We start from the raw sequence: 24599 nt of genomic DNA, 5'->3' as shown, positions 1-24599 counted from the left end.
CATCTCGACTGCTAGTGATATACGAGGCCGTTGGGATCCAGCACGGCGTTCCGTATTACCCTCCTGAACCCACCGATTCCATATTCTGTTAACAGTCACTGGGTCTCACCAGCGCGAGCAGTAATGTCGCGATACGATAAACCGCAGTCGCGATCGGCTACAATCCGATTTTTATCAAAGTTGGGAACGTGGTGGTACGCATTTCTCCTCCTTACGCGAGGCATCACAACAACGTTTCACCAGGCAACGCCAATCAACTGCTGTTTGTGTATGAGAAATCGCTTGGAAACTTTCCTCATGTCAGCACGTTGTAGGTGTCGCCACCGGCGCCAACTTTGTGTGAATGCTCTGAAAAGTTAATCATTTGCATATCACAGCATCTTCTTCCTGTCGGTTAAATTTCGCATCTGTAGCACGTCATCTTCGTGATGTAGCAATTTTAATGGTCAGTAGTGTACTTCCATTTGAAGAGCGGTTTATTTCCCTACAGTTCTGGTAGAGACAAAGGACAGCTACACATTCAAAAATATAGACAACCAAGTGGTGCGGATGCATCACAAAGAAACGAGCAAAAATTTTAAAGTTTCAGATGCACTGTGCAAATAGCATTGACCAAGTAAGCACACATTAGCTATAAATAGGCGTTCATTCCTTGCAAAGTCAGCCGCTATCAGTGAGGGTCTGTGGTGTAAATCTAGTCCAGTAATCTGAAGCATAGGCCGGCCGGAGAGGCTGAGCGGTAAAAGGCGCTACAGTCTGGAACCGCACGACCGCTACGGTCGCAGGTTCGAATCCTGCCTCGGGCATGGATGTGTGTGATGTCCTTAGGTTAGTTAGGTTTAAGTAGTTCTAAGTTCTATGGGACTTATGACCACAGCAGTTGAGTCCCATAGTGCTCAGAGCCATTTGAACCATTGAATCCGAAGCATAATGTAGAGGGCAAGAGCAAAAAATGGTTCAAATGGGTCTGAGCACTATGGGACTTAACATCTATGATCATCAGTCCCTTAGAACTACTTAAACCCAACAAACTTAAGGACATCACACAACACCCAGTCATCACGAGGCAGAGAAAATCCCTGACCCCCCCGGGAATCGAACCCGGAAACCCGGGCGTGGGAAGCGAGAACGCTACCGCGCGACCACGAGCTGCGGATGGGCAAGAGCAGCAGCTGTTACAGAGTGGGAAACGAATGAGCTTCGACATGTGTCTCGATTGGCGAAACTTGTCCAATTGACCTTATTATACTGACAGAAATTGAAAATGTTACACCATAAAGCACCAGACTGGTATTCAACCAACACTGAGGAGATATTCATCACATAACGGGTATTAAAATTTTAAACTTTGATTCCATTCAGAACTGATTTCCATCAGCAACATCGGTCTGAACTGAGTTCTCCACAGCCACGAAAACATTTTATTCGTCGTTGTATGGAAGCAACTAGCCACCGAATGTCATCTTTAGGAATTTTTTGTCATGCATGCCTTGACAGTTCGTGAATATTGCTGGGTGAAACCTGGTACGAAAGGAGACCTATTCGTATCATACACAAGGCACACTCACTGTGTGAAAAATCAGGGAAATGGGTACCTCATTCTAAGTATCTGTTGTCTGAACTGCAGTCTGGGGTGTTATATTATGCTTCTAGCATCAGCCGCTTGGTGCCTTGTCATGAAAAGCTTGAAAACTAGGTTTAACATTCTTGTCACATACTGGCGAGCATTCAGCCTCCCTTCTACAACTGCCAAATGATTCCTATTGTCGAATCGAACTGTTCCCCACAGCATTATTCCAGGAGTTGAAGAGCTGTGGGTATCGACAACGGCTGCTTCCTGTGACCTTTCTCCAGACGGTCTATGGACACAATGGCGTCGTTGTCATCTGCACAAAAAGAAGCGAGACTCATAGCTGAACACTGCAGAATGCCGCTCAGCATCACAGTTGGCTCTGGTTCTACTCCGTACAAGTTTCTGTTGTCTGAGATATGGGGTCAGCGGTAAATGACGTTCGGGAACTCGACATTGGAACCAAATTTCCAGTAACCTATTTCCAACTATTCGTGCTGAGACTCTGCCTACAAACTATGGTCTGGTTTCAGTTGTTGTGACCCGTCTACTTATCAGTGCCAGTCACACAGTTCTATGATCTCGTGGTGTAGTCCTTTTGGAAGGACCCGTGACTACACTTCACGTCAGACTGTTGTCCTCAGTCCATCTTGTCACCTCACGCTCTGTCCTCATTGCACTACAGCCAGCTGTCTGTCCGATCTGTCGGTATGATGCTCCCATGCCCCAATGATTTGCCAATGATTCGATTTTTCTCACACCATGGAATATGGCGATAAGCTGAACTTTCATGTCATCTGAGAGGGCTGTGTTGCGTTCTCCGCACGAAAATTTCAAACAACATTCGACACACCCAGTAACCATTCCTCAGTAATAGAAATGGCTTTTTCCTGCACTGAAACTGTAGCTTTAATGAAAGTATACCTGGCGCTTTTAAATACTGTAGTTTCAGTTTCGTAGGGCTCACTGCAGGTGTTAATGGTGTAAAAGTTACCATTTCCGATACTGTATTTGTCCACGTCAGAGCTCATATTTCTAGCAGCACGATGTCAGTTTTAATGCCTTCAAACCAGTTCATACCAGGTCACAAGACTCAATCTCTCCAGATGGTAATGTTGTGAGACTTCATGAACCGACACATCCTTTGGTCGATACATGCCTCATCATCAGTTCCGATACTGTAGTCCACACAACACGCTGGTTGCTTGGTTATGCCACAAGATTACTATTGGCTCTTCATTAAAACATTCGGAGTCGATCGCCCGACCTTCTTATAATTTCATAGGCAATGATAAAGCAGCGATCACATTATGTACCAAACTTCCATAATGTGCTGTTACACGTAAGGCACCTATTTCAAAATGATTTATATCCTTTGTACTCGTTACCTACAAAAGATCAGAATATTTGTTGGAATCGACTCTAGTTAACAATCGGATTTTTCGTGTTTTCCTATATATAATTAAATTTATATCCTTTTTTATCATACTGTGATCTTATTTTATTTTGTGAAATATTACAATGATGTCTCTCCAGTTCTTGCAATAGATGTGTGAATCTAAAATTGATAAGAAAAACTATGACATAAATTTTATTAGGATATAACAGATTGATCAATGAGAGCATATTCGAGTTTAATAAATATTCGTCAATGTCACATCGACATGTTAATCTCTCCTAAAACGACTTCTGTCTGCAGTAGTTCCATCCATTCCCTACAGTACAGTACTGATTTCGTCTTCCAATCACTTAGTACAGACATTTCTCTTTTATTCGATATTGCAGACCATTAAACGTTGGAAACCTCTTATGTGCTGTGAAATACATTAGGAGTGATAAATTGAGATTCTAAGGAAAAGAAGCTTTCAGAGATGGCAAGTCAGGTTCTGCATTATTCATTCCGCAAAGCTTAACACGCTATTGAGGAATAAGCATGGCTTTAAACGTTTCTTCGTCTCTGAAGCAGCGCAACCTGATTCGACAGTATCAGGATTGCAGACAACAGTAGCGGTATTGTTAGATGGTTTTCGTGTCACATACACAACACTGAAACAGTTCTAGATTTTCTTGTAGACGAACACGGAGAGTATGTAAACGAGAATCGGTAATGTCTCCCTCCGCTGAGTACGTCACTCGGGTTTTGAGATACAAAAGTCTATCGATATTAGGAGATGGAAAACATGTTTCTTCATTTATCCCTACAAAAGCAAGAGGGACTACTGATACGTCTTTGTGACTGAGTTTCCATGTCTTCCAGGACCAACCTAGCGTTAATTTTGACTTCATTTAGAAAATTAATACGTCGTTTTGCTTCGCTGGAGCTAATTCAGTCACCTGAAAGTAGAAATTACCAAGGCCAGGCTCCTCATTTAGCATCAGAATGGCCAAATAGCTTTGTCCTGTAGCAATATTTACCGCGAAAATTATATTACCATAAAACTTTGTATGAGAAATTACATAAGTGATTTCTATTTCGAGAAAGTTAGCTAAAGCACCACACTTGCCTCAGGATACTGTTCGCACATTGCGCTCATCCAAATTCAACTGTTTCTACGAAATAATTAGAAAATACATCTTTCCGTGCAGATAAGTGACGACAGAACTGACTGAAGTTGTCTAACAGTAAAACTTTGGTTTCAAATCCGAATCTGACCACACGAATTAAAGTGGCCGTTGTTTTTCCTGAATCATAGCGAAAAAAGCTGTAACATTTCCTACAAGGTAATCGCAGCAAGTTCTTTTCATTGTAGCTACTAAACAAAATTCGAGACGGCATTTGGATGCAGGTTTTATCCATCATTCTGCTAAAATTCATTAGTAGCTGTTTTCGTTGTAACCATACTTTCTCGACACTCACTCAACGAAAGTCAGCGGAAAACTTCTCTGGGTAATATTCAGAAACTCAATACCTGCGATCAGTTGTCCACTAACTGACATCTCAGTTGTAGCGCTAAAGAAAAGTTATGTTTTCTATAGCACGAAGAGAAATAGAGCTAACATCTGCTTTAGGGCAATTAAAAGTTTTCTGTTGAATTCACATGAATTCCCTCATGGATAAATAAATGAGTATCGATTCAGAACTTTCCACGTACACACAAACAGTTCACAAATTTTAACTAACAATACCTTGCACCCATTAGAAATGAAAGGTTACGAAGGCTCCTTAGTTCAACATAATGAACTAAAGTAACTGGCTGCCAGCTTCAGAATAATGTTTTCTCACCGTAAAACGAAGAGATTTTAACTTCAGTTCCACTTTCCACGCAGTATGACAGATCCACAAAAGTGGAAGCTTTCGGAAAACTGGTGGAGCTCTAGCAAATATTTAAACACTCAAGCATGCCTCATTTATAACCAGTCTAAATTTATTCCGATTTCCAAGAGGAGCTTCCGCCACCAAATTGACATAACATCGAAATTTTCAGACTTTTTCCACTTTTCCTACTATTTCTCACGAACTAAGCTTTCAATCCAAAAGGATACATGTACATAAAATACAGAAAATTACTTTCTGTATCGAGTAAGTACTAATACGTTTCAATTCAATGAAGGAGTACTGTACAAACACTAAACTAACACAAATGTAATATAAAACAGTAGGAATACAAACTGTAATGAATGCCTTTCTTTGTGCAAAACCAAGTATTATAGCTTACAGCAACACGGCAATGTCATCAAAAAGAGAGTGAAGGAAGCTATTCTTCTATGAATATGTTCCTGTATAGCTGTGTTCCACTATCCATCTGTTTCGACCCGTTGTTCCTCCATGATACTGCCAGCGTATCTGCTGCATTCTCGTGAGACCATGATGGGTTTGAGCATCTTCTCCTTCGTTCACCACTACCTTTGTGTGAAGTCATGCCATTTACGCTTACAAAATATGGCTGAACTCAGAACCAAACCTACCACTCCAGAATATGATCAGTTTGTAACAAAGCATGGTTTACAATCCGAAGGTCAGGAAAACAGGGGGCAGGCATTTTGTCACAAATGACTGTAGGACAGACAATGATGCGATAAGTGAATAGTTCTGGGGCCTTAGCACACGGCAGAAGATTGCTTGCTTGCTTGCTTCGACGCTACCGTTGTTGACGTCCTGGACTAAGTCTAAAAAATTTTTGGAGTGTCGTTTGAAACTAGTGAGCAGCAGGTGGAAGCTAGAACCGCAAGAATACAAAGAAATAATTTAAATGCCAGGAAGTTGTATGGCTTTTTTCATTCGAAGATCATTTTTCTGATGTCGAATCTGTAACGTCCCTTTGTTCTGGGATAGCAGGTGATGTGGAGGGAGGCATTCATTACAATTTGTAGGCATACTGTGTTATTTTACCTTTTCGTGGTGCTGGTGTTCGGCCTGGAATAGCGAACGGCTCTTGGTTCCGACTCAGCGAAACGACGTCATAAGGAGGGCATTGCGGGACCCCTCAGTAACTAGGCACCCTGATGTAGAAACATGTATTCATGAAGCTGGCACTGCAGAAGACGCCACACATCGCTTCTGAAATCAGAAGTTATACACACTCTAACACCGTCAGGGCTTCTGGAGGCGATGGCATGACGCGAAATCTAGGGCAAATGACCTCAATAATTATACAAAGATAACGCCCGGCACCTCAGACCTGTTATAACTTCGCACGCAGGACAACTGCCGCTTCAGAAACATTAAATCACCTGGCTTGCTTTCATACCACCTAATGCACACTGTCAGTGTCAGTTACGCAGCCATCGTCAGCTACTAGTCGCGTGGAAAGGTCCACACCTATCCGCTGTATGGGATAAACCAGCACGCTGCTGCTGACAAACTCTGTAAATAGTAGCTGTAGGCCGCTGCCTATTCGGAGTCAGAATGCTGCCGACATGATGCCTTTCCATCGGCGGGCCACCCACTGGGTGACTATCAGCTACTGCCTGTCACCCATCTGACGGACCGGGCTTCGAGCTTGGGCCATCTAGCTGCCCAGCCACCTCCATCTAAGCGGGAACATGCTGTTCATCATCACCTAGTGCAGGCACACACCACCATCATCATCCGTGCTGGGGGCCGCAGTTTGATCCCTCCTAGTCTAGTACACCTCGTGCTGAGCAACAGAGCTAGGTCAATTACGGCAATCCATGCGCTGTCTGTCTGTCACGCACCACCCGTTGCACCCACTCCTGAGTCAGTGTTATTACCAACTGGGGGCTGTTGGCCGCCTTTCCAGCGTGTTCGTCACTGCTGTAGTTGTTATGAAAGAAAGTATTTCTTCAACAAGTGTTGTTTCCGTGACAGGTAATCACCTGACACCCAACACCACACCACTGCAGCGCCGCCCAGGGTGGTAAACTGAAGGCATACCGATCTATCACAGCCAACCTCGCCACCCCTCGTAGCGGTCACTCAACGCTACATTTTTCTTCATATGCATCTCTTAATCGAAATTAAACGTATCAGTGGTTAAACGACTGAATATACAATGTTTTGTGTCGTCTCATTGTCAATGTAGGCTTGTACCATGGGAAGCAAGGAGAGGATGTTGTTTGGTGGCCGGTATCCTCTTTCTGTAACATACCTGCAAGCGTATACTAACAGGATTCTTTATTCATAAGAATAAGAAAGCTACTTAACTTAAGCTAGTTGTTGTGGTACAAGTTCCTTAACAGTCCCCGTTAGCCTCACTGCTGGTGAAGTACAAGTCCACTATGTACACTACTCTGGTCACTAGGTACTGACTGACTCTGAGCTAGAGGCGGAGCTAACTGCGACTGCGACTCCCACTGGGCTGCGACTGATGACTCACTGGATGACTGACTGTGTCTGCTACTGACTGGGGCCTCTGGTCCGCGGCGGCGATCTAAACACTAGTGGTCGAGAGGGCATTGGTGGTGTGTTTCTTGCCAGTTTGTCTTTGGCCTCTCTCCTGATAGGCTCACTTGCTCCCGTGCTTACTACCGATCTTCTCGCAGCCTCCTTGCCGATCGATCTGCTGGCGCCAGCTTACTCCATCACACGATGATCTATAATTTTTGAACTGGTATATTTTAAAATCTTAGATTTTTGTGGAACTAGAGGAATACTGGAAAAAAGTGTGAAAATTTCAATATTTGTATCAATGTGACTGCAAAATTTCCACTCATAAATCAGTGCAAACTTAGACTGTTCGTACAAGAGGCATTCCTAAATGGGTAGACCAGTGTCCTGGACTCTATCAATAACTAGTAGAATTCTAATTTTACTAGCATATCAATAAAACATGGTAAGTTCTCACTTAAGTTCTGGGGCAGCTAACTGAAATTACTTCAGTGTTCCATAACGGTTTTACACACAAAATGCCATTTAACATGTTCTTTACTATTTGATGAGACAGTCCTTTTCGAGGTACTACAAACTTATATCACCCGCTAAATTTTTACCATTTCATTGGTGATATGCAGTTTTAATAACACCATCATCGTAGGTTCTCTCACAGCTTAACTGCTATGATTGTACAGCAGAGTCTGAGAAGGCCCTCTGCAAGGCTCCTATAGGTGTACCTGGACGCAGAGGCATATGGAACACCTTCCTGAAGCTTAGTGTGAACCCAGGCCATAGCTGCGAAATGCCTCTGCCTCTTCAATTAATCGCTTATGTCTTTCTCATATTGGTTTTTGCTATAGCGACTTATTTTATTTACGATACAGGATAATCTTATATTGAATCTGAAAACATCCTAGCCCATGATTTAGTAAACATTTTTAATAAAAAAGTAAAATTGGTGTGAAGACATAGCCCTTCATTTCCAACACAATATATTTAAAATTAACTGAAAAAAATAATCAACTCCGCAATCTGGCCCAGAATACCATGCGATGCTGATAGGCCGCCGCGTCATCCTCATTCATATGGCATCATTTGTATACGGTATGGAAGATCCAATTGTCAGCTTTCTAGACTTGTAGTCGCAGCTTTTATTTAAAGAAATTCCTCAGTTTGCTTCACGAGGCTATGTTCGTTCCTTTCCAGTCCTCTCAACGAGGAAAATTCTCTGGCAGTACTGAGAATCTAACACTGGTCCTCCACATACCATTCAAGCATAGTGGCTTATCTGTTACGGAAGTTGATCGCACAACAAAATGGGACAGATATACTGATAAAATTTGGTACAGTTTTCTTACCTATTTAATTGAAAATGAAGCAGTAATTTCTGAATTGTTTCCCAGTTCTAACAATCAGTTAATCTGCAATGTTTTTATGTTGTATAGTTGAAAATTACATTTTCCTCAATAAAGAAAATAATGAAAACATTCCAAAATGGCCTTTCGAACGATGTTTTCATGTTAAAACTCAAATTTGCTGCTATTGTTTGCAGTGGCCCTAAATTTTACGAAGAAAATGAAATATCTCGAAAAGTACTCTTTCAAATTAAGAAAAATACTTGATATTATTTGTCTTTACATAGATAGCATCGCATGTCTTCACATACATAGAATCGTATGTCTTAAAAAGTTTAAAGCCGCCATTCACGAACGATTTAGTTGGCCAAATGACCTCGCACCAAGGCGGGAAACTCAGATGGACTGATTTGACTCAGCCGGCTCGACTGGTTTTTCGAAATGTCCAGAATACGTCGCAACCGAGCCAATGTTAGCCTTATCTTGCTTCCGTGTGTGAGGGATCCAAGGGGGCAGTCCATCTGAGATTCCGGACAGTCCACGAGGTTTTTCGATTTGACGTCACTTCGGCGACTTGCGCGTCGATGGGGATGAAATGGTGATAAGTAGGACAACACAACACCCAGTCCCTGAGCGGAGAAAATCTCCGACCCAGCCGAGAATCGATCCTGGGCCATTAGGACTGACCTTCTGTCGCCCTGACCACCCAGCTACCAGGGGCAGACAGCGAGACCGCTTGGCTAATTAGATAGTTCATGTGTGCCAGTCTAGAGTAATGATGTCCTGTGAAAGCATAAATTTTCCTTTCCTTTTTTTTTTTTTTTTTTTTTTGGAAGTTTCATTTTAGGTAATGTTCATTGATAATTTTTAGGGGCTTTTCAAATGAAGGGAATAGTAAGACAACTTACGTTTAGCATGGGGACAATTTCATTTTTGTTGTTGTTTATTATTTGTATTAAGGTACACAGTTCATTGTGGATTGTAAATATCCGTTATTTTTTGGCTACTTATTCCCCTAATTTCATCTTCACGTGATTTTTGTTCCTTGGGTGTGTTCATTATAGTTTTTATCATGCTTATACATGATGTTTCAAATGAGCTTTCCTGTCATATCCCTCAATATTGACCATTCCTCCTGTGACGCTTGTATATACTGCTAGTTAATGTGTTGCAGGATGGAAGGGGCGGTCGTGGAGCAGACGGAAGGATTCCCATGAAATATTTTAATATTCCCTTGATTGGAAGAATATTCTAAACATGGTTACAACGTTTCAAGACAAGTAGTAAAAGTGAACTCATTCAATTAAAAAGCAAAAGTGGTCTAATCTCACAGTATCAATAGACAGGGTAAATGTAAACACCACGTGTCTTCAAGATCATACTTTCAGACCGTCCGAGGTTTTAAAGAATTAGGAGAGATAGATCATTTGATGTGTAGTACCATGAACATTGTAGTTCTATGATTAAATATATAACACAAATTGTTAACAGCAACTCATGTTTAGAGGCTCTAGAAATATGCAGACAACAGAACCTACATACAATATATTAATTCCTATATTCAGCACTGAATGACTCCTCGTAAAATACCTCCTCGATTATAAATGACACTAATGATGTTTTTCACAGTCGCACATCCATCACCCACCCTCCCCAACACCCCCCTCCCCCCAACCACAAACTATCTCTATTTAAAATCGTCAAACTGTCCCACCATATAATAACTGACTACTTCTTTCGGTCACTACCTGACGAAACTGGAAAACGATGTAAATTTAATCACAATCTATAGTCGCTGGATATTGAGCTCCGACTCGAACCACGTTTGAAATGAATAAGTAAAATAAAAACAGTGACTGGAGGCAGTGTTTAATTATTAGAGTACGTTCACTTAAAGTAGCAGTCACAGCTGCCTCACAAAAAAGTAATGCCTGTTACTGACGATAACATTCGGTATATTTTGGGTGATATTTTACTCTAACTCTTGTTTTCAGAGTCTTGAACCATTCATAATAATCAATCAATAACTATTCCTTCTCACACAGATCAACAGCTTTGAAACGACCACAAGTGTAAACAGACGATGCCTTCGAAAAAATAGCCAAAGGAATGAAAGAATCTGTCGCCATCCTCAAACCAAGTGGGAGAAAGTTGCAGAGAAATTTCTATTGTTAATATCTCTGGCCCCTTACTGTCAGAAAATAATAAACGATACTGTTTTCTTGGCAGAGACGCATAACTTCAATTATCCTCTAGGGTAGTTACTGAGCAGACAAATTCTGGTCCGTCAGCCAGAAGTAAGGAAACGGTTATAGCAGTATTTTACACATCTGTCAATTTAGTTGCTAATTATTATGAGTAGGAAAATCGCAAAAATAAACATATTTCATACACGTTGTCTTTGCTTACCAAAAATTACTTGTGAATTGTATTATTTCTATCAGCTTTGTAATAAGGGACTATTGTTTACATGTCACTGAAAAAATATTTTAATTCTTTGCTTGCGTAGTGTTTAACTCCCTTCCCTCGATTTGGAGCAATTTACGTTGTCTCATGCATTCATAAATTTCGCGAATCACCAAATTCGAGTGAGAGTTTCTGCAACAACTTTAAATGCCTCAGTTGCCTTCTAGTTGAAAGCCATATTTCCTGTTGTTTCCTTTTGAGTTTCCTTTGCTTTTTGCAAATGCAGAGTTCAGCGGCACCTAAGTTAACGAAATTTTCGTCGTTCATAGCCACGGTAGTTTACTGAAAGCGCTTCACACTTCACAGTCACAAACCACTCCCAAGTGGGGACCCATAGCACTCGGCTCTGTGTGGCTCATTCGTGAGTATCCCCATCGTAAGGGCAGCGGTTAATCGAACCTGTCAAAACGGACTACGGCCAACTGAACGGCTCATGTGTGGCGGCCTTTATGTGGGTCATACATCAATTATTCTGATGATGTGTTACTGCCCAGTCCCTGTCATCAAACGACACGCCATACCTAACGCCAGCTGCTGCATGCAGTGCCGGAATACCCAGCTCCGCAGGGCATTCGAGGCTACTCACCACCTGGGTCCTGCATAGGAAGCTGTACTTGCTTTCCCAAAGAGACAGAGCGAACGATACTCTTCTCAGGATATGCATGCTTTCCTCACGAATAGCTAACAAAATAAGAACTGACGCCAGAAGTCACTCGTGGTGAGGTACGCTTTTGAATCTTAACACCTTCCTAACCACCTCGAAGTCCGTGAAATAATGAGTCAGAAATTAAGTACAAAAAAGAAGAAACGAGAGTCACATACGAAGGACCAACTTTATTATGTATCTCATTATAAATAATCAAATATGTACTATCAAAGTACAGGGGTTGGTCAGAAATATGGAAACACAGCGAGAAATGCATGCTTAAACATAAATGTGGATGCAGACCAAGCCTGCAGGTTGTGCTGTTGTATCTGACAACGAACGGCATCTGTGCAGTTTCCTCAATACGTTGCAAGTATCAGTCATGATCATAATAGTGTTCTGTCTAGTGCGTGCGTTATGTCGGTGCTAAGTGACTTTGTGAGCAAATTGTTGGTGCTCATTTCGTGAGTGCTTCTATAACCAACGTACCCGAAGGGTTTTGTGCTTCGGGAGGCATTATATCAAAGATTTATACCGCATACAGGGAAAGCGGAAGAACATCATCCGCTTAGTCTCAACGCGGAGGAAAATATCAGTTGAGTGATCGTGACAGACGGTTATTGAAGGGGATAGCGACAGCAAATAAGAAGGTGAGAGCTGCAAAAGTTACTGCAGAATCGAATATCGCACTCGCGAACCCATGCAGCACAACAACACAACGGAGCTCCGTAAGAGGGAAACCGAGGGGCGAGCTGGAATTCCAGAACCATTCGTCACTCATGCCTATCCCCGTCACAGGAAAACTCGGTGCCGAAGCTATAAAACTTGGACTCTGAAGCAATTGAAGAAAGTCATTTGGTCGGATGAGTCTTCTTTCACACTGTTTCCATCTTCTGGCGAAGTATACGGCACAAGAATGAAACACGGCGGTGATGATTTGGGAAGTCATATCGTGATATTCGATGGCACGACAGCTACTTTATAAGGTCGCATTACTGCCAAGGATTATAAGAACATTTTGACTGATCAGGTCCGTCCCATGGTACAATGTTCGTTCTCAAATGTTGACGCTGTATTCCTGTTCACACAGCTCGCATCGTCCAGTACTGGTTTCGTGAGTACGAGGATGATACCCTGACCACCAGTCACGAGATCTCAATATTTATTGAGCCTTTGTGGTCTGCTTTGGAAAGAAGGGTGCATATTCGCTACCCACCTCCGTCATCCTTACCTGACCTTCCCACTACTTCGTAAGAAGAATAGTGTTATTGCGATGTAAGACAAGAGTGGTAAAATTATAGGACCTGAGTAACTGGTTATATTAACACCAACTACTATACGCCATTTGATCTGATCGTACGTTTTCTACCTAAAAATTGCCGAAACACTTGTCATAGGCTTATTCTGTGAGGAGTTAAAAAAATGGTTCAAATGGCTCTGAGCACTATGGGACTCAACTGCTGAGGTCATTAGTCCCCTTGAACTTAGAACTAGTTAAACCTAACTAACCTAAGGACATCACGAACATCCAAGCCCGAGGCAGGATTCGAACCTGCGACCGTAGCGGTCTTGCGGTTCCAGACTGCAGCGCCTTTAACCGCACGGCCACTTCGGCCGGCCTGTGAGGAGTTAAAAGTAGTTTATTACAACCTCTGTTTTTTAGAGGGTGCCTTGTGTGATGTGTTCTTGCCAGCTTCAGTTTTAATTTAATATAAGTATTTAGTCATGGTAACGAACCAGTGAATTTTCATCCACAGGCCGCTTCTCAAAGAAGTGAAGAAGTCCTCAGAGACGCGAGTAGTCCTGGACTGTGAGCCGGACCTCATACTGGACGTTCTGCGCCAGGCAGACGAGGTCAAACTGATGCACGTTTACCAGTCATTTTTCATCACTTCTCTGGTGAGACATCATGGAGTCTGAAACTCATCAGAGTATCTATATTGGTGTGCAAAATTAAAGGCCGAAAGTAACGTCCGCTTAATGTATTACTCGATGAAAGTTGGACGATATATGTAAAGAACTACTACAGCATAGGACAGAAGGCAACTGAAAGAAATACGCAATGAGACAAACAGAAGTGACACTTTTATTCAAAGACAAAAATTACGTTCAAGTCACAGCGATTTGTGATGGTCCCCTGGACATTACAAAAGGCGGAACGTGGTTCTTGATAGGGTGTGTGGTCACTCTGGACAGCAATACATCATGTTTTGTAATGTGCTCGCATGCTGGCCACAAGGTTGGTAAGGAGTTCTTGTGGTAGGGTCCCCATGCTTCCAGCAACACGGTTGCCAACTGTTGGATGCTCATTGCTACATGTGGACACTATGCAATACATCTCCCCAACGCATCACACAATTGTTAGATGGGATTAACGTTGGGGGAAGGGACAGGGCAGTCCATTCGCCAAATATCCTCTCCTTCCAAATGCTTCTACACCTGCGTTGTTCTATGCGACCGCGCATTCTCTTCAACAAACATGACGTCATGGGCGAAAGACGCACATGGGCAAGGAGTACAGTGTCACAGTTGTTCCCGCGCAAAGTCATGCGCCGGCAAGCCAGTCGGGAACGTTAGAGCAGAGAGGGCTGTGAAGAAGATGTCAGCCAATAGCACGTTGACTGACCCCTCTCTAGGACGGCAACGCTACAGCAGCGGACTCTAGTCGAAGTGAACATAATCGCCGCTCCCAGCTGGTCGCGCCCAGTTTTACAGAAGCGTCAAGACCAGTGACCTGGATAGAAGCATCCACTGTATTACTTGACTTGTATTGGAATCGCTACACTGAACGGCATTGATTATATTTCATGTCACTCTTTGCTTGCGACACATCTGTGTTTCTCAAAAATAAGTACTGTCATTTATTGTCTGTAATAAAATTCATTAATACGATTTTCTTGAATTGTCTAGCGATCGGAGAAAGCAAGTTTCCTAGGCACCCCATATTTGACGAGTAGGCAGGATAAAACAACAATAACGTAACTGTGTTCAAAGATTTCGTAGTCAGTGCGCCCATGCCACAATCCACCCTCCCCACTACACCATAACATATGGACAAACAAAATCAACATGTTAGAGACGATGCTGGACTTAGCCACATATGGCGAGAGGTGAGAACACCATAATGCACCGAGAAACATCGTCGCACATGGTCGCTTTTGTGATACTGGTGTTATGTAGGGAGGCATAATGTTGCATGGGCGTACTTCCCTCCAAATCTTTGAAGACGGTTCACTCACCGGTCAGTGTTATTGTGGCACTGTACTCCTTCCCCATTGCGTTTTCCCAGGAATGCATTCGGCCCTGACTCTATTTTTATGCATGACTATGGCGACCACATCGAACAGCGCAGGTGGAAGAGCTCTTGGGATGAGAGGATATCTACATCTACATCTACATTTATACTCCGCAAGCCACCCAACGGTGTGTGACGGAGGGCACTTTACGTGCCACTGTCATTACCTCCCTTTCCTGTTCCAGTCGCGTATGGTTCGCGGGAAGAACGACTGTCTGAAAGCCTCCGTGCGCGCTCAAATCTCTCTAATTTTACATTCGTGATCTCCTCGGGAGGTGTAAGTAGGGGAAGCAATATATTCGATACCTCATCCAGAAACGCACCCTCTCGAAACCTGGCAAGCAAGCTACACCGCGATGCAGAGCGCCTCTCTTGCAGAGTCTGCCACTTGAGTTTATTAAACATCTCCGTAACGCTATCACGGTTACCAAATAACCCTGTGACGGAACGCGCCGCTCTTCTTTGGATCTTCTCTATCTCCTCCGTCAAACCGATCTGGTACGGATCCCACACTGATGAGCAATACTCAAGTATAGGTCGAACGAGTGTTTTGTAAGCCACCTCCTTTGTTGATGGACTACATTTTCTAAGCACTCTCCCAATGAATCTCAACCTGGTACCCGCCTTACCAACAATTAATTTTATATGATCATTCCACTTCAAATCGTTCCGCACGCATACTCCCAGATATTTTACAGAAGTAACTGCTACCAGTGTTTGTTCCGCTATCATATAATCATACAATAAAGGATCCTTCTTTCTATGCATTCGCAATACATTACATTTGTCTATGTTAAGGGTCAGTTGCCACTCCCTGCACCAAGTGCCTATCCGCTGCAGATCTTCCTGCATTTCGCTACAATTTTCTAATGCTGCAACTTCTCTGTATACTACAGCATCATCCGCGAAATGCGGCATGGAACTTCCGACACTATCTACTAGGTCATTTATATACATTGTGAAAAGCAATGGTCCCATAACACTCCCCTGTAGCACGCCAGAGGTTGCTTTAACGTCTGTAGACGTCTCTCCATTGATAACAACATGCTGTGTTCTGTTTGCTAAAAACTCTTCAATCCAGCCACACAGCTGGTCTGATATTCCGTAGGCTCTTACTTTGTTTATCAGGCGACAGTGCGGAACTGTATCGAACGCCTTCCGGAAGTCAAGAAAAATAGCATCTACCTGGGAGCCTGTATCTAATACTTTCTGGGTCTCATGAACAAATAAAGCGAGTTGGGTCTCACACGATCGCTGTTTCCGGAATCCATGTTGATTCCTACATAGAATTAGAGAAGGAACTGCAGTGCGGTCTTCCTCTGCGAAACAGCTTTGGAAAAAGGTGTTTAGTATTTCAGCTTTACGCGTGTCATCCTCTGTTTCAATGCCATCATCATCCCGGAGTGTCTGGATATGCTGTTTTGAGCCACTTACTGATTTAACATAAGACCAGAACTTCCTAGGATTTTCTGTCAAGTCGGTACATAGAATTTTACTTTCGAATTCACTGAACGCTTCACGCATAGCCCTCCTTACGCTAACTTTGACATCGTTTAGCTTCTGTTTGTTCAAATGGTTCAAATGGCTCTGAGCACTATGGGACTTAACATCTGTGGTCATCAGTCCCCTAGAACTTAGAACTACTTAAACCTAACTAACCTAAGGACATCACACACATCCATGCCCGAGGCAGGATTCGAACCTGCGACCGTAGCAGTCGCGCGGTTCCGGACTGAGCGCTTAGAACCGCGAGACCACCGCGGCCGGCTTCTGTTTGTCTGAGAGGTTTTGGCTGCGTTTAAACTTGGAGTGGAGCTCTCTTTGCTTTCGCAGTAGTTTCCTAACTTTGTTGTTGTACCACGGTGGGTTTTTCCCGTCCCTCACAGTTTTACTCGGCACGTACCTGTCTAAAACGCATTTTACGATTGCACTGAACTTTTTCCATAAACACTCAACATTGTCAGTGTCGGAACAGAAATTTTCGTTTTGGTCTGTTAGGTAGTCTGAAATCTGCCTTCTATTACTCTTGCTAAACAGATAAACCTTCCACACTTTTTTTATATTCCTATTAACTTCCATATTCAGGGATGCTGCAACGGCCTTATGATCACTGATTCCCTGTTCTGTACATGTTTTGTTGTTGTGGTCTTCAGTCCTGAGACTGGTTTGATGCAGCTCTCCATGCTACTCTATCCTGTGCAAGCTTTTTCATCTCCCAGTACCTACTGCAACCTACATCCTTCTGAATCTGCTTAGTGTATTCATCTCTTGGTCTCCCTCTACGATTTTTACCCTCCACGCTGCCCTCCAATACTAAATTGGTGATCCCTTGATGCCTCAGAACATGTCCAACCAACCGATCCCTTCTTCTGGTCAAGTTGTGCCACAAACTTCTCTTCTCCCCAATCCTATTCAATACTTCCTCATTAGTTATGTGATCTACCCATCTAATCTTCAGCATTCTTCTGTAGCACCACATTTCGAAAGCTTCTATTCTCTTCTTGTCCAAACTATTTATCGTCCATGTTTCACTTCCATACATGGCTACACTCCATACGAATACTTTCAGAAATGACTTCCTGACACTTAAATCAATACTGGATGTTAACAAATTTCTCTTCTTCAGAAACGCTTTCCTTGCCATTGACAGCCTACATTTTATATCCTCTCTACTTCGACCATCATCAGTTATTTTGCTCCCCAAATAGCAAAACTCCTTTACTACTTTAAGTGCCTCATTTCCTAATCTAATTCCCTCAGCATCACCCGACTTAATTAGACTACATTCCATTATCCTTGTTTTGCTTTTGTTGATATTCATCTTATATCCTCCTTTCAAGACACTGACCATTCCATTCAACTGCTCTTCCAAGTCCTTTGCTGTCTCTGACAGAATTACAATGTCATCGGCGAACCTCAAAGTTTTTATTTGTTCTCCATGAATTTTAATACCTACTCCGAATTTTTCTTTTGTTTCCTTTACTGCTTGCTCAATATACAGATTGAACAACATCGGGGAGAGGCTACAACCCTGTCTTACTCCCTTCCCAACCACTGCTTCCCTTTCATGTCCCGCGACTCTTATAACTGCCATCTGGTTTCTGTACAAATTGTAAATAGCCTTTCGCTCCCTGTATTTTACCCCTGCCACCTTTAGAATTTGAAAGATAGTATTCCAGTCAACATTGTCAAAAGCTTTCTCTAAGTCTACAAATGCTAGAAACGTAGGTTTGCCTTTCCTTAATCTTTCTTCTAAGATAAGTCGTAAGGTCAGTATTGCCTCACGTGTTCCAATGTTTCTACGGAATCCAAACTGATCTTCCCCGAGGTTGGCTTCTACTAGTTTTTCCATTCGTCTGTAAAGAATTCGTGTTAGTATTTTGCAGCTGTGACTTATTAAGCTGATAGTTCGGTAATTTTCACATCTGTCAACACCTGCTTTCTTTGGGATTGGAATTATTATATTCTTCTTAAAGTCTGAGGGTATTTCTCCTGTCTCATACACCTTCCTCACCAGATGGTATAGTTTTGTCAGGACTGGCTCTCCCACGGCCGTCAGTACTCCGGGGGCTTTGTTTCGACTCAGGTCTTTCAGTGCTCTGTCAAATTCTTCACGCAGTATCATATCTCCCATTTCATCTTCATCTACATCCTCTTCCATTTCCATAATATTGTCCTCAAGTACATCGCCCTTGTATAGACCCTCTATATACTCCTTCCACCTTTCTGCTTTCCCTTCTTGAAAAGTTCGGGTCTGTTTGTTATCAGTAGGTCCAAGATGTTATCTCCACGAGTCGGTTCTCTGTTTAATTGCTCGAGGTAATTTTCGGATAGTGCACTCAGTATAATGTCACTCGATGCTCTGTCCCTACCACCCGTCCTAAACATCTGAGTGTCCCAGTCTATATCTGGTAAATATCTGGATATTCGGCGAATGGACTTGCCTGTCCGCTCCACTACATAAATCCCACTCATGAGGTGTGGTACGCATTGGGAAGACGTATTGCAGCACGTCCGCATGCACCACCGACTATCCAGCACTTCCCAACCGCGCTGCTGGAACAATCGAACGCTCTGCCACAAGAACTGCTTACCAACCTTGTGAACAACAAGGGAGCACGTTGCAGAGCATTCACTGCCGTCCGTGGCGATCAAACTCCCTGATAAAAAGCATGCAGTCTTTTGTAATGTGTAGGTGACTATTACAAATAGTGGTCACTTTACTGTAAATACTGTCTTGAATAAAAGTGTCTTTTCTGTTGGTCTCACTGCGTATTTTCTTTCTATTATCTTCTGTACTCTAGTGTACTGTACTCTACTACACTGTAGCAGTTCTTATGTATGGTCCGAGTTTCATAGGTCTATGTTCTCGGCATTGACACATCAGCTAAAGTTACTTTCATTTTTAAGTTTTGCACACCAGTGCATTTAATAAATAAAATTTTATTTGTTTCACAAACACAGTTATTACACTTTTCAGGTACAGATATGATGCTTTGCAGCCTGTTATTTATACAGACAGTTTACTATAATCAGTTAACATATTATGTCGTCTTCGTACTTATTAGAATAAGCATTACTCGCTCACTTGAACTGCTGGTGACTAGAAAGTCTTTGAAACGTGCTGAAGATCCAGAGAAAACATACGGTAGACTACAACTCCAAAGAATAGCTGATGAACAAAGGTGTTATCGTTATGGCAACTTTGAGTACCACAGAAACGGCAATGCTCATCTGATCTTGTCATACTACTATCATTAGCTTTTATCTGAAGTGGCTGAACTCTGTCACATAACAGGGTGGAAACAATGGGGGCTTGCCACCTCTGCAAAAGTGAATCGTCAGCAAGTAGTGACAAAACAGATGATAAATACATCTTGCTGAATTCACAGTATTATAGCTTGTGACTACTGTCGGCGAAGGAGGTTTGTGTTTGGAACATGGAAAAATGGAAACGAGCAGTCTTGTGCAGGGGTTCCCAACAAAATTATTTCGAGTATCCCCTCATCGAGCATGATTGGTACCTTGTCATATCACAACATCAAGTACCTAAAAAAAGCCAAATTAAGAGTCTTGTTATACGTTTTCTATTTTTGGTACTTAGGAAAAACATTGACATATTCATTATTGGAAAAAATATTAAGCTTAAAAGTTTTTCAATTTATTGCTCAAAATCTTTGTCTTCAAATCTGGGTGTTTAGTATAACAAACTCCTTAAAAAAATAGAGTGTGATAGTGTCAGTTGGGTCTAGGAAGACGCTAGACGCAGAAGTTAGCGTTCGCTAAAGCTCTGCTCATGCAGGAAACGGCCAAAACAAAAAAAATCTGTTATCATACGAAATATATTTAATATATTTTTTATTCTAATAGCATATTGCGGACCCGTCTGACATAGCTCGCGGACCTCTGAGGGTCCGCGGAGCACCTATTGGGAACCACTGGTCTAGAGTGATGAATCAAATTCCTGTTACGTCACTTATACAGGGTGGTCAAAAACAGTGTGAAAAGCTTGTTTATGGTGTTGAAGAGAACGATGTGCTGAGAAATAACCGTTAAGGAAAAAATTCTACCTGTTGCGCCGTTTTCGAGTTACGGAGTGTTGAAGGTAATCGCGCGAGCAAATTCAAGCAGCCTGCTAAAGGCAGTGCCACCAAACCTGTTCTCAAACCGAACAAACGTGGCATTTGCTCACCTACCATAAATTTATCACTTCCGAAAAAGGCACATTTCAATTATTAATGGCATTGTAACAAGTGGTAACTCACGAACCCACAGATTTATGTGCATTACAGCATTTTAGAGCATCAAGTGCTTTAGTTTGCGTTCACAATAAACTGATTGGCTAACTTCAATGCTAAATGACTCGGTACGGCGCAACTTATCGAATTTCTTTCTTAACAATTATTTATCAGCACAACCTCTCCAAGCTAATGTCCTTGACCCAGTGGCAGCAGCGGTTTCCATCAGGTCCACAAAGCTAAGCGCTCTCAGGCTTGGCTAGCACTTCGTTTGGTTATCGTCCGACTCTGCCGAGTGCTATTGGTAAGCGGGGTGCACTCAGCCCTTGTGAAGCCGATTGTGGAGCTACTTGACTGAGAAGTAGCGGCTTTTGTCACGGAAGCTGACAATGGCCGAGAGAGCGGTGCGTTGACCACATGCCTCTCCATCCCCGCATCCAGTGACGCGTAAGGGCTGAGAATGACACGGCGGTCGGTCGGTACCGTTGACCCTTCCGCGGCCTATTCGGACGGAGGAGACAACCTCTCCTGCAACACCTTTACAGACTTTTCAGATTGTTTTTGACCACCCTGTACAGCCATATAACGCTGCGTTGTTAAGAGAACCGTTGATTGATACTACACACTGACTGTGGCTATATTATCTAGTGGGGAACACATGAGTGTCCCACAACGCACTATGATACATGAGCTCTTCTGTAGTAAGATGGGCTATTGGTAAATGTTCTGGGGGTTGAATGTCAGCTACACAGGACTTTTGTTTATACTGGTGGGAGCTATCCATTCTTGGTGTCTCTTTTCGGAATAAACGTTTTAGCACTATAGTTTGTAAATAATGTCTAAGTATGATTTTATGAATTACTGGCTAAGGTTACAGTAGATATGGATAGAGTCTTCATCAGAGGAAACAGTTACAGAAACTTAAAGAAATATTAAAAAAGGCATTCTTCAAATTTTGTAGGAACTACGTAACAACGAACTTAACAAACTCAGATTTGTTGAAAATGTGTATATTCGAGACACATAGTATCAATGTACGGCATATCAATTATTCCTGGAAGATGGAACGTATTTAGACTAACCAGTTCCAAGAAATAAGAAACAAATAAAACTTTTGTAATATTGTGTGTACAAACCAGATGGCAGAGGCAACATACAGTAATGGAGAAAGAAGCTCTTGCTATCATACATGTTATGCAAGAAGTCATGCATTATCTGACTCACGCGATTGCTGACAAAAAAAGCTGAGTATCTACTACAGCTCTGCCACGAAAATGAAAATGACGTTTGCCATACGAAATTACGTCACTGAAGGGATCGTATCTGCTGGTGAAACATGTTTACGCTACCTTAATATGGTGATAAATTACGAAATTGGAAGTGAAACAACTTCAGATTGCTGTATTTATGGTAAATGATTGGACATGTGGCATTATAGCATCGGTAGAGCAAAGGAGTAAAAGCAAAATAGCTCATAATCCCACAAGAGCTGTTGCAGATGGTCCCTGAGATTTTGAGAAAATAATTATGGTTACGATACTTCTAATCCATCCCAATGAACTGCTTTTTGAACATATGTATGAGAGCATAAAATCATTATATCTGCACCAAAAGTCAACTTAACATGTCATTCATTTAGTTGTAGTTTTTCACATCGAACGTGTAACAGAAAGTGCAAACTTGCAAATTAGGCATCGTTACAGAATAAATGCAAAGCTGTAGAATCATATATGGCTACGGCAAAGATAAAAAATTAGAGAGACCTTTGCAAAGAGAAAAATCCCTATATGACTATTACGAACTCGGATCCAAGTCAGTATTAGGCGAAAGAGAAAAGGCTCATAGGAGGAATGAATATGTTGAAGGGCTACGCAAGAAAAACGACTATAAAGACAACATTATGTATAGGGAGGAAGAAGTAGATTGATATGATGTGATATATATGAGAGACTTTAGCCGAAATAAAGCACCTGCAGCAGGTGGTAGTCCCTCAGAATGATAAAATTGTTCAACCTGGTATGCAAGATGCAAGAGAGAGATGAAATACCATCAGACTTCAAGAAGAATATTGTAAGTCCAATTACAAAGAGAGCAGGTGATGGCAGCTGTGAATATTACACAACCATCAATTAAATAACAAATGGTAGTAAGATACTGACACGAATTATTCACAGAAGAATGGAAAAAAATGGTATGCCGCCATCCGGGAAGATCGGTTTATTTTCCGGAGAAACGTAGGATCACACGAGGGAATACTGACCCTACGGCCTATATCTGAAGATACACTGAAGAAAGTAAATCTGCGTTTAATCACTTATAGATTTAGAGAAAGCTTTTGACAGGTTCGATGGTAATACACTCTTTGAAATACCGATTGTAGCAGGTATACAAAACCAGGACTGGATGATTGTCTGCTTGTCTGCAATTCTGCAGAAAGTAGACTACAGTTACACGAGCCGAAGGACTCGAAAAGGAAGCAATAGTTTAGAAGGGAGTAAGACACTGTTGTAGCCTATGGGCGATGTTATTCAATTTGCACCTTCAGCAAGCAGTAAAGGAAACCAAGGAGATATTCAGAGGTAAATTAAAGTTCAGGGAGAAGAAACAAAAATTTTGAGCTTACCAATGACATTATAACTCTGTCGAAAACTGATTAAAAGCTGAATATCAACAATGGAATGTGGTCGAATTAATGAGGCTGTGCTAAGGGAATTAGATTAGGAAATGAGACACTAAAATCAGAAATTACTTTTTTTTAGGATGCAAAATAACTTACAGTGGCTGTACTAGGGAGAATATACAACGCAGACTAACAATAAACAGCAAGAAATCGCTTCTAAAAAAGAGATATTTGTTAACATTCAATATAAATTTAAATATTAGGAACTCTCTTCTGAAGGCATTTGTCTGGAGTGTACGATTGTGAAAAATGTACTATAAACGATTCAGACAAGAAAGGAATATAGGCTTTTGCGATATGGTGCTACAAAAGAATGCTGAAAATTTGATGGGTAAATCAGATTACGAATGAGGAGGAACTGAAAACAATTGGGGAAAAAGAAACTTTTGGCTCAACTTGATTAAAAGCAGGGGACGGTTGTAAAGGGAGACCAGTGGCTGACTACGCTAAGCAGGGTTTACTGGTCGTAGGCTATAGAAGTTACGCAGAGATGAAGGACTTTACAAAGGTCAGTCTAGCGTTGAGAGCTGAAGTCAACAACAAGAACAACCACAAAAACAGCAACAGAAGAGTAATATTGTGCCAAAACTATACGTGCTAGAAACTATACATAATAGAAAAAGTTTCTTCCGAGAAAAAGGCACTTTGAACAGCCGATTACAACGATATCGTCAGTCATTACAAAATCTAACGAAAAGCTATTTCAGATTGCCATTTGTTAGGCAATAGCTTAATCTCATGGACTTTTGTTTTGGAAATTCAATCTGAATATGGATTGAATTTCCAAAAAAAATCCATGAGATCAAGCTATTACCTTACAAATGGCAATCTAAAATACCTTTTCGTTGGATTTTGTAATGACTGGAGATACTGCTGTAGTCGGTCGTTCAAAGTGCCTTTTGCTGAGAGGAAATATCCATTTGTACACAAGTTCGTTATATTTTGAAATGAGGACATAATATTGTAGCTACTGAATTCATCAGTGTACATTAATGTGTAATATTTAATTCTTATGCTCGTAAACAAAATAAAATGGAGAACAATAGTGAATATTCATAAATTTTTTTGCATGTCGT

At 41.8% G+C, this 24599-nt stretch overlaps 1 protein-coding gene across 1 annotated transcript in view; it reads left to right on the top strand.

Moving 5' to 3' along the window:
- The window catches only part of LOC124556294 (glutamate receptor ionotropic, kainate 2-like), a 414191-nt gene that overhangs the window by 82897 nt on the left and 306695 nt on the right, over window positions 1–24599 (top strand). Inside the window, exon 3 of the mRNA XM_047130270.1 lies at window positions 13568–13709. Coding sequence (XP_046986226.1) covers window positions 13568–13709 — 142 coding nt within the window. The remainder of the gene's footprint in view (window positions 1–13567; window positions 13710–24599) is intronic.

This window comes from Schistocerca americana, chromosome X (assembly GCF_021461395.2).
Source record: "Schistocerca americana isolate TAMUIC-IGC-003095 chromosome X, iqSchAmer2.1, whole genome shotgun sequence".
Taxonomy (NCBI): domain Eukaryota; kingdom Metazoa; phylum Arthropoda; class Insecta; order Orthoptera; family Acrididae; genus Schistocerca; species Schistocerca americana.
Note: the sequence above shows the minus strand (reverse complement) of the source record. Positions and strands in the feature narration are given on the sequence as shown.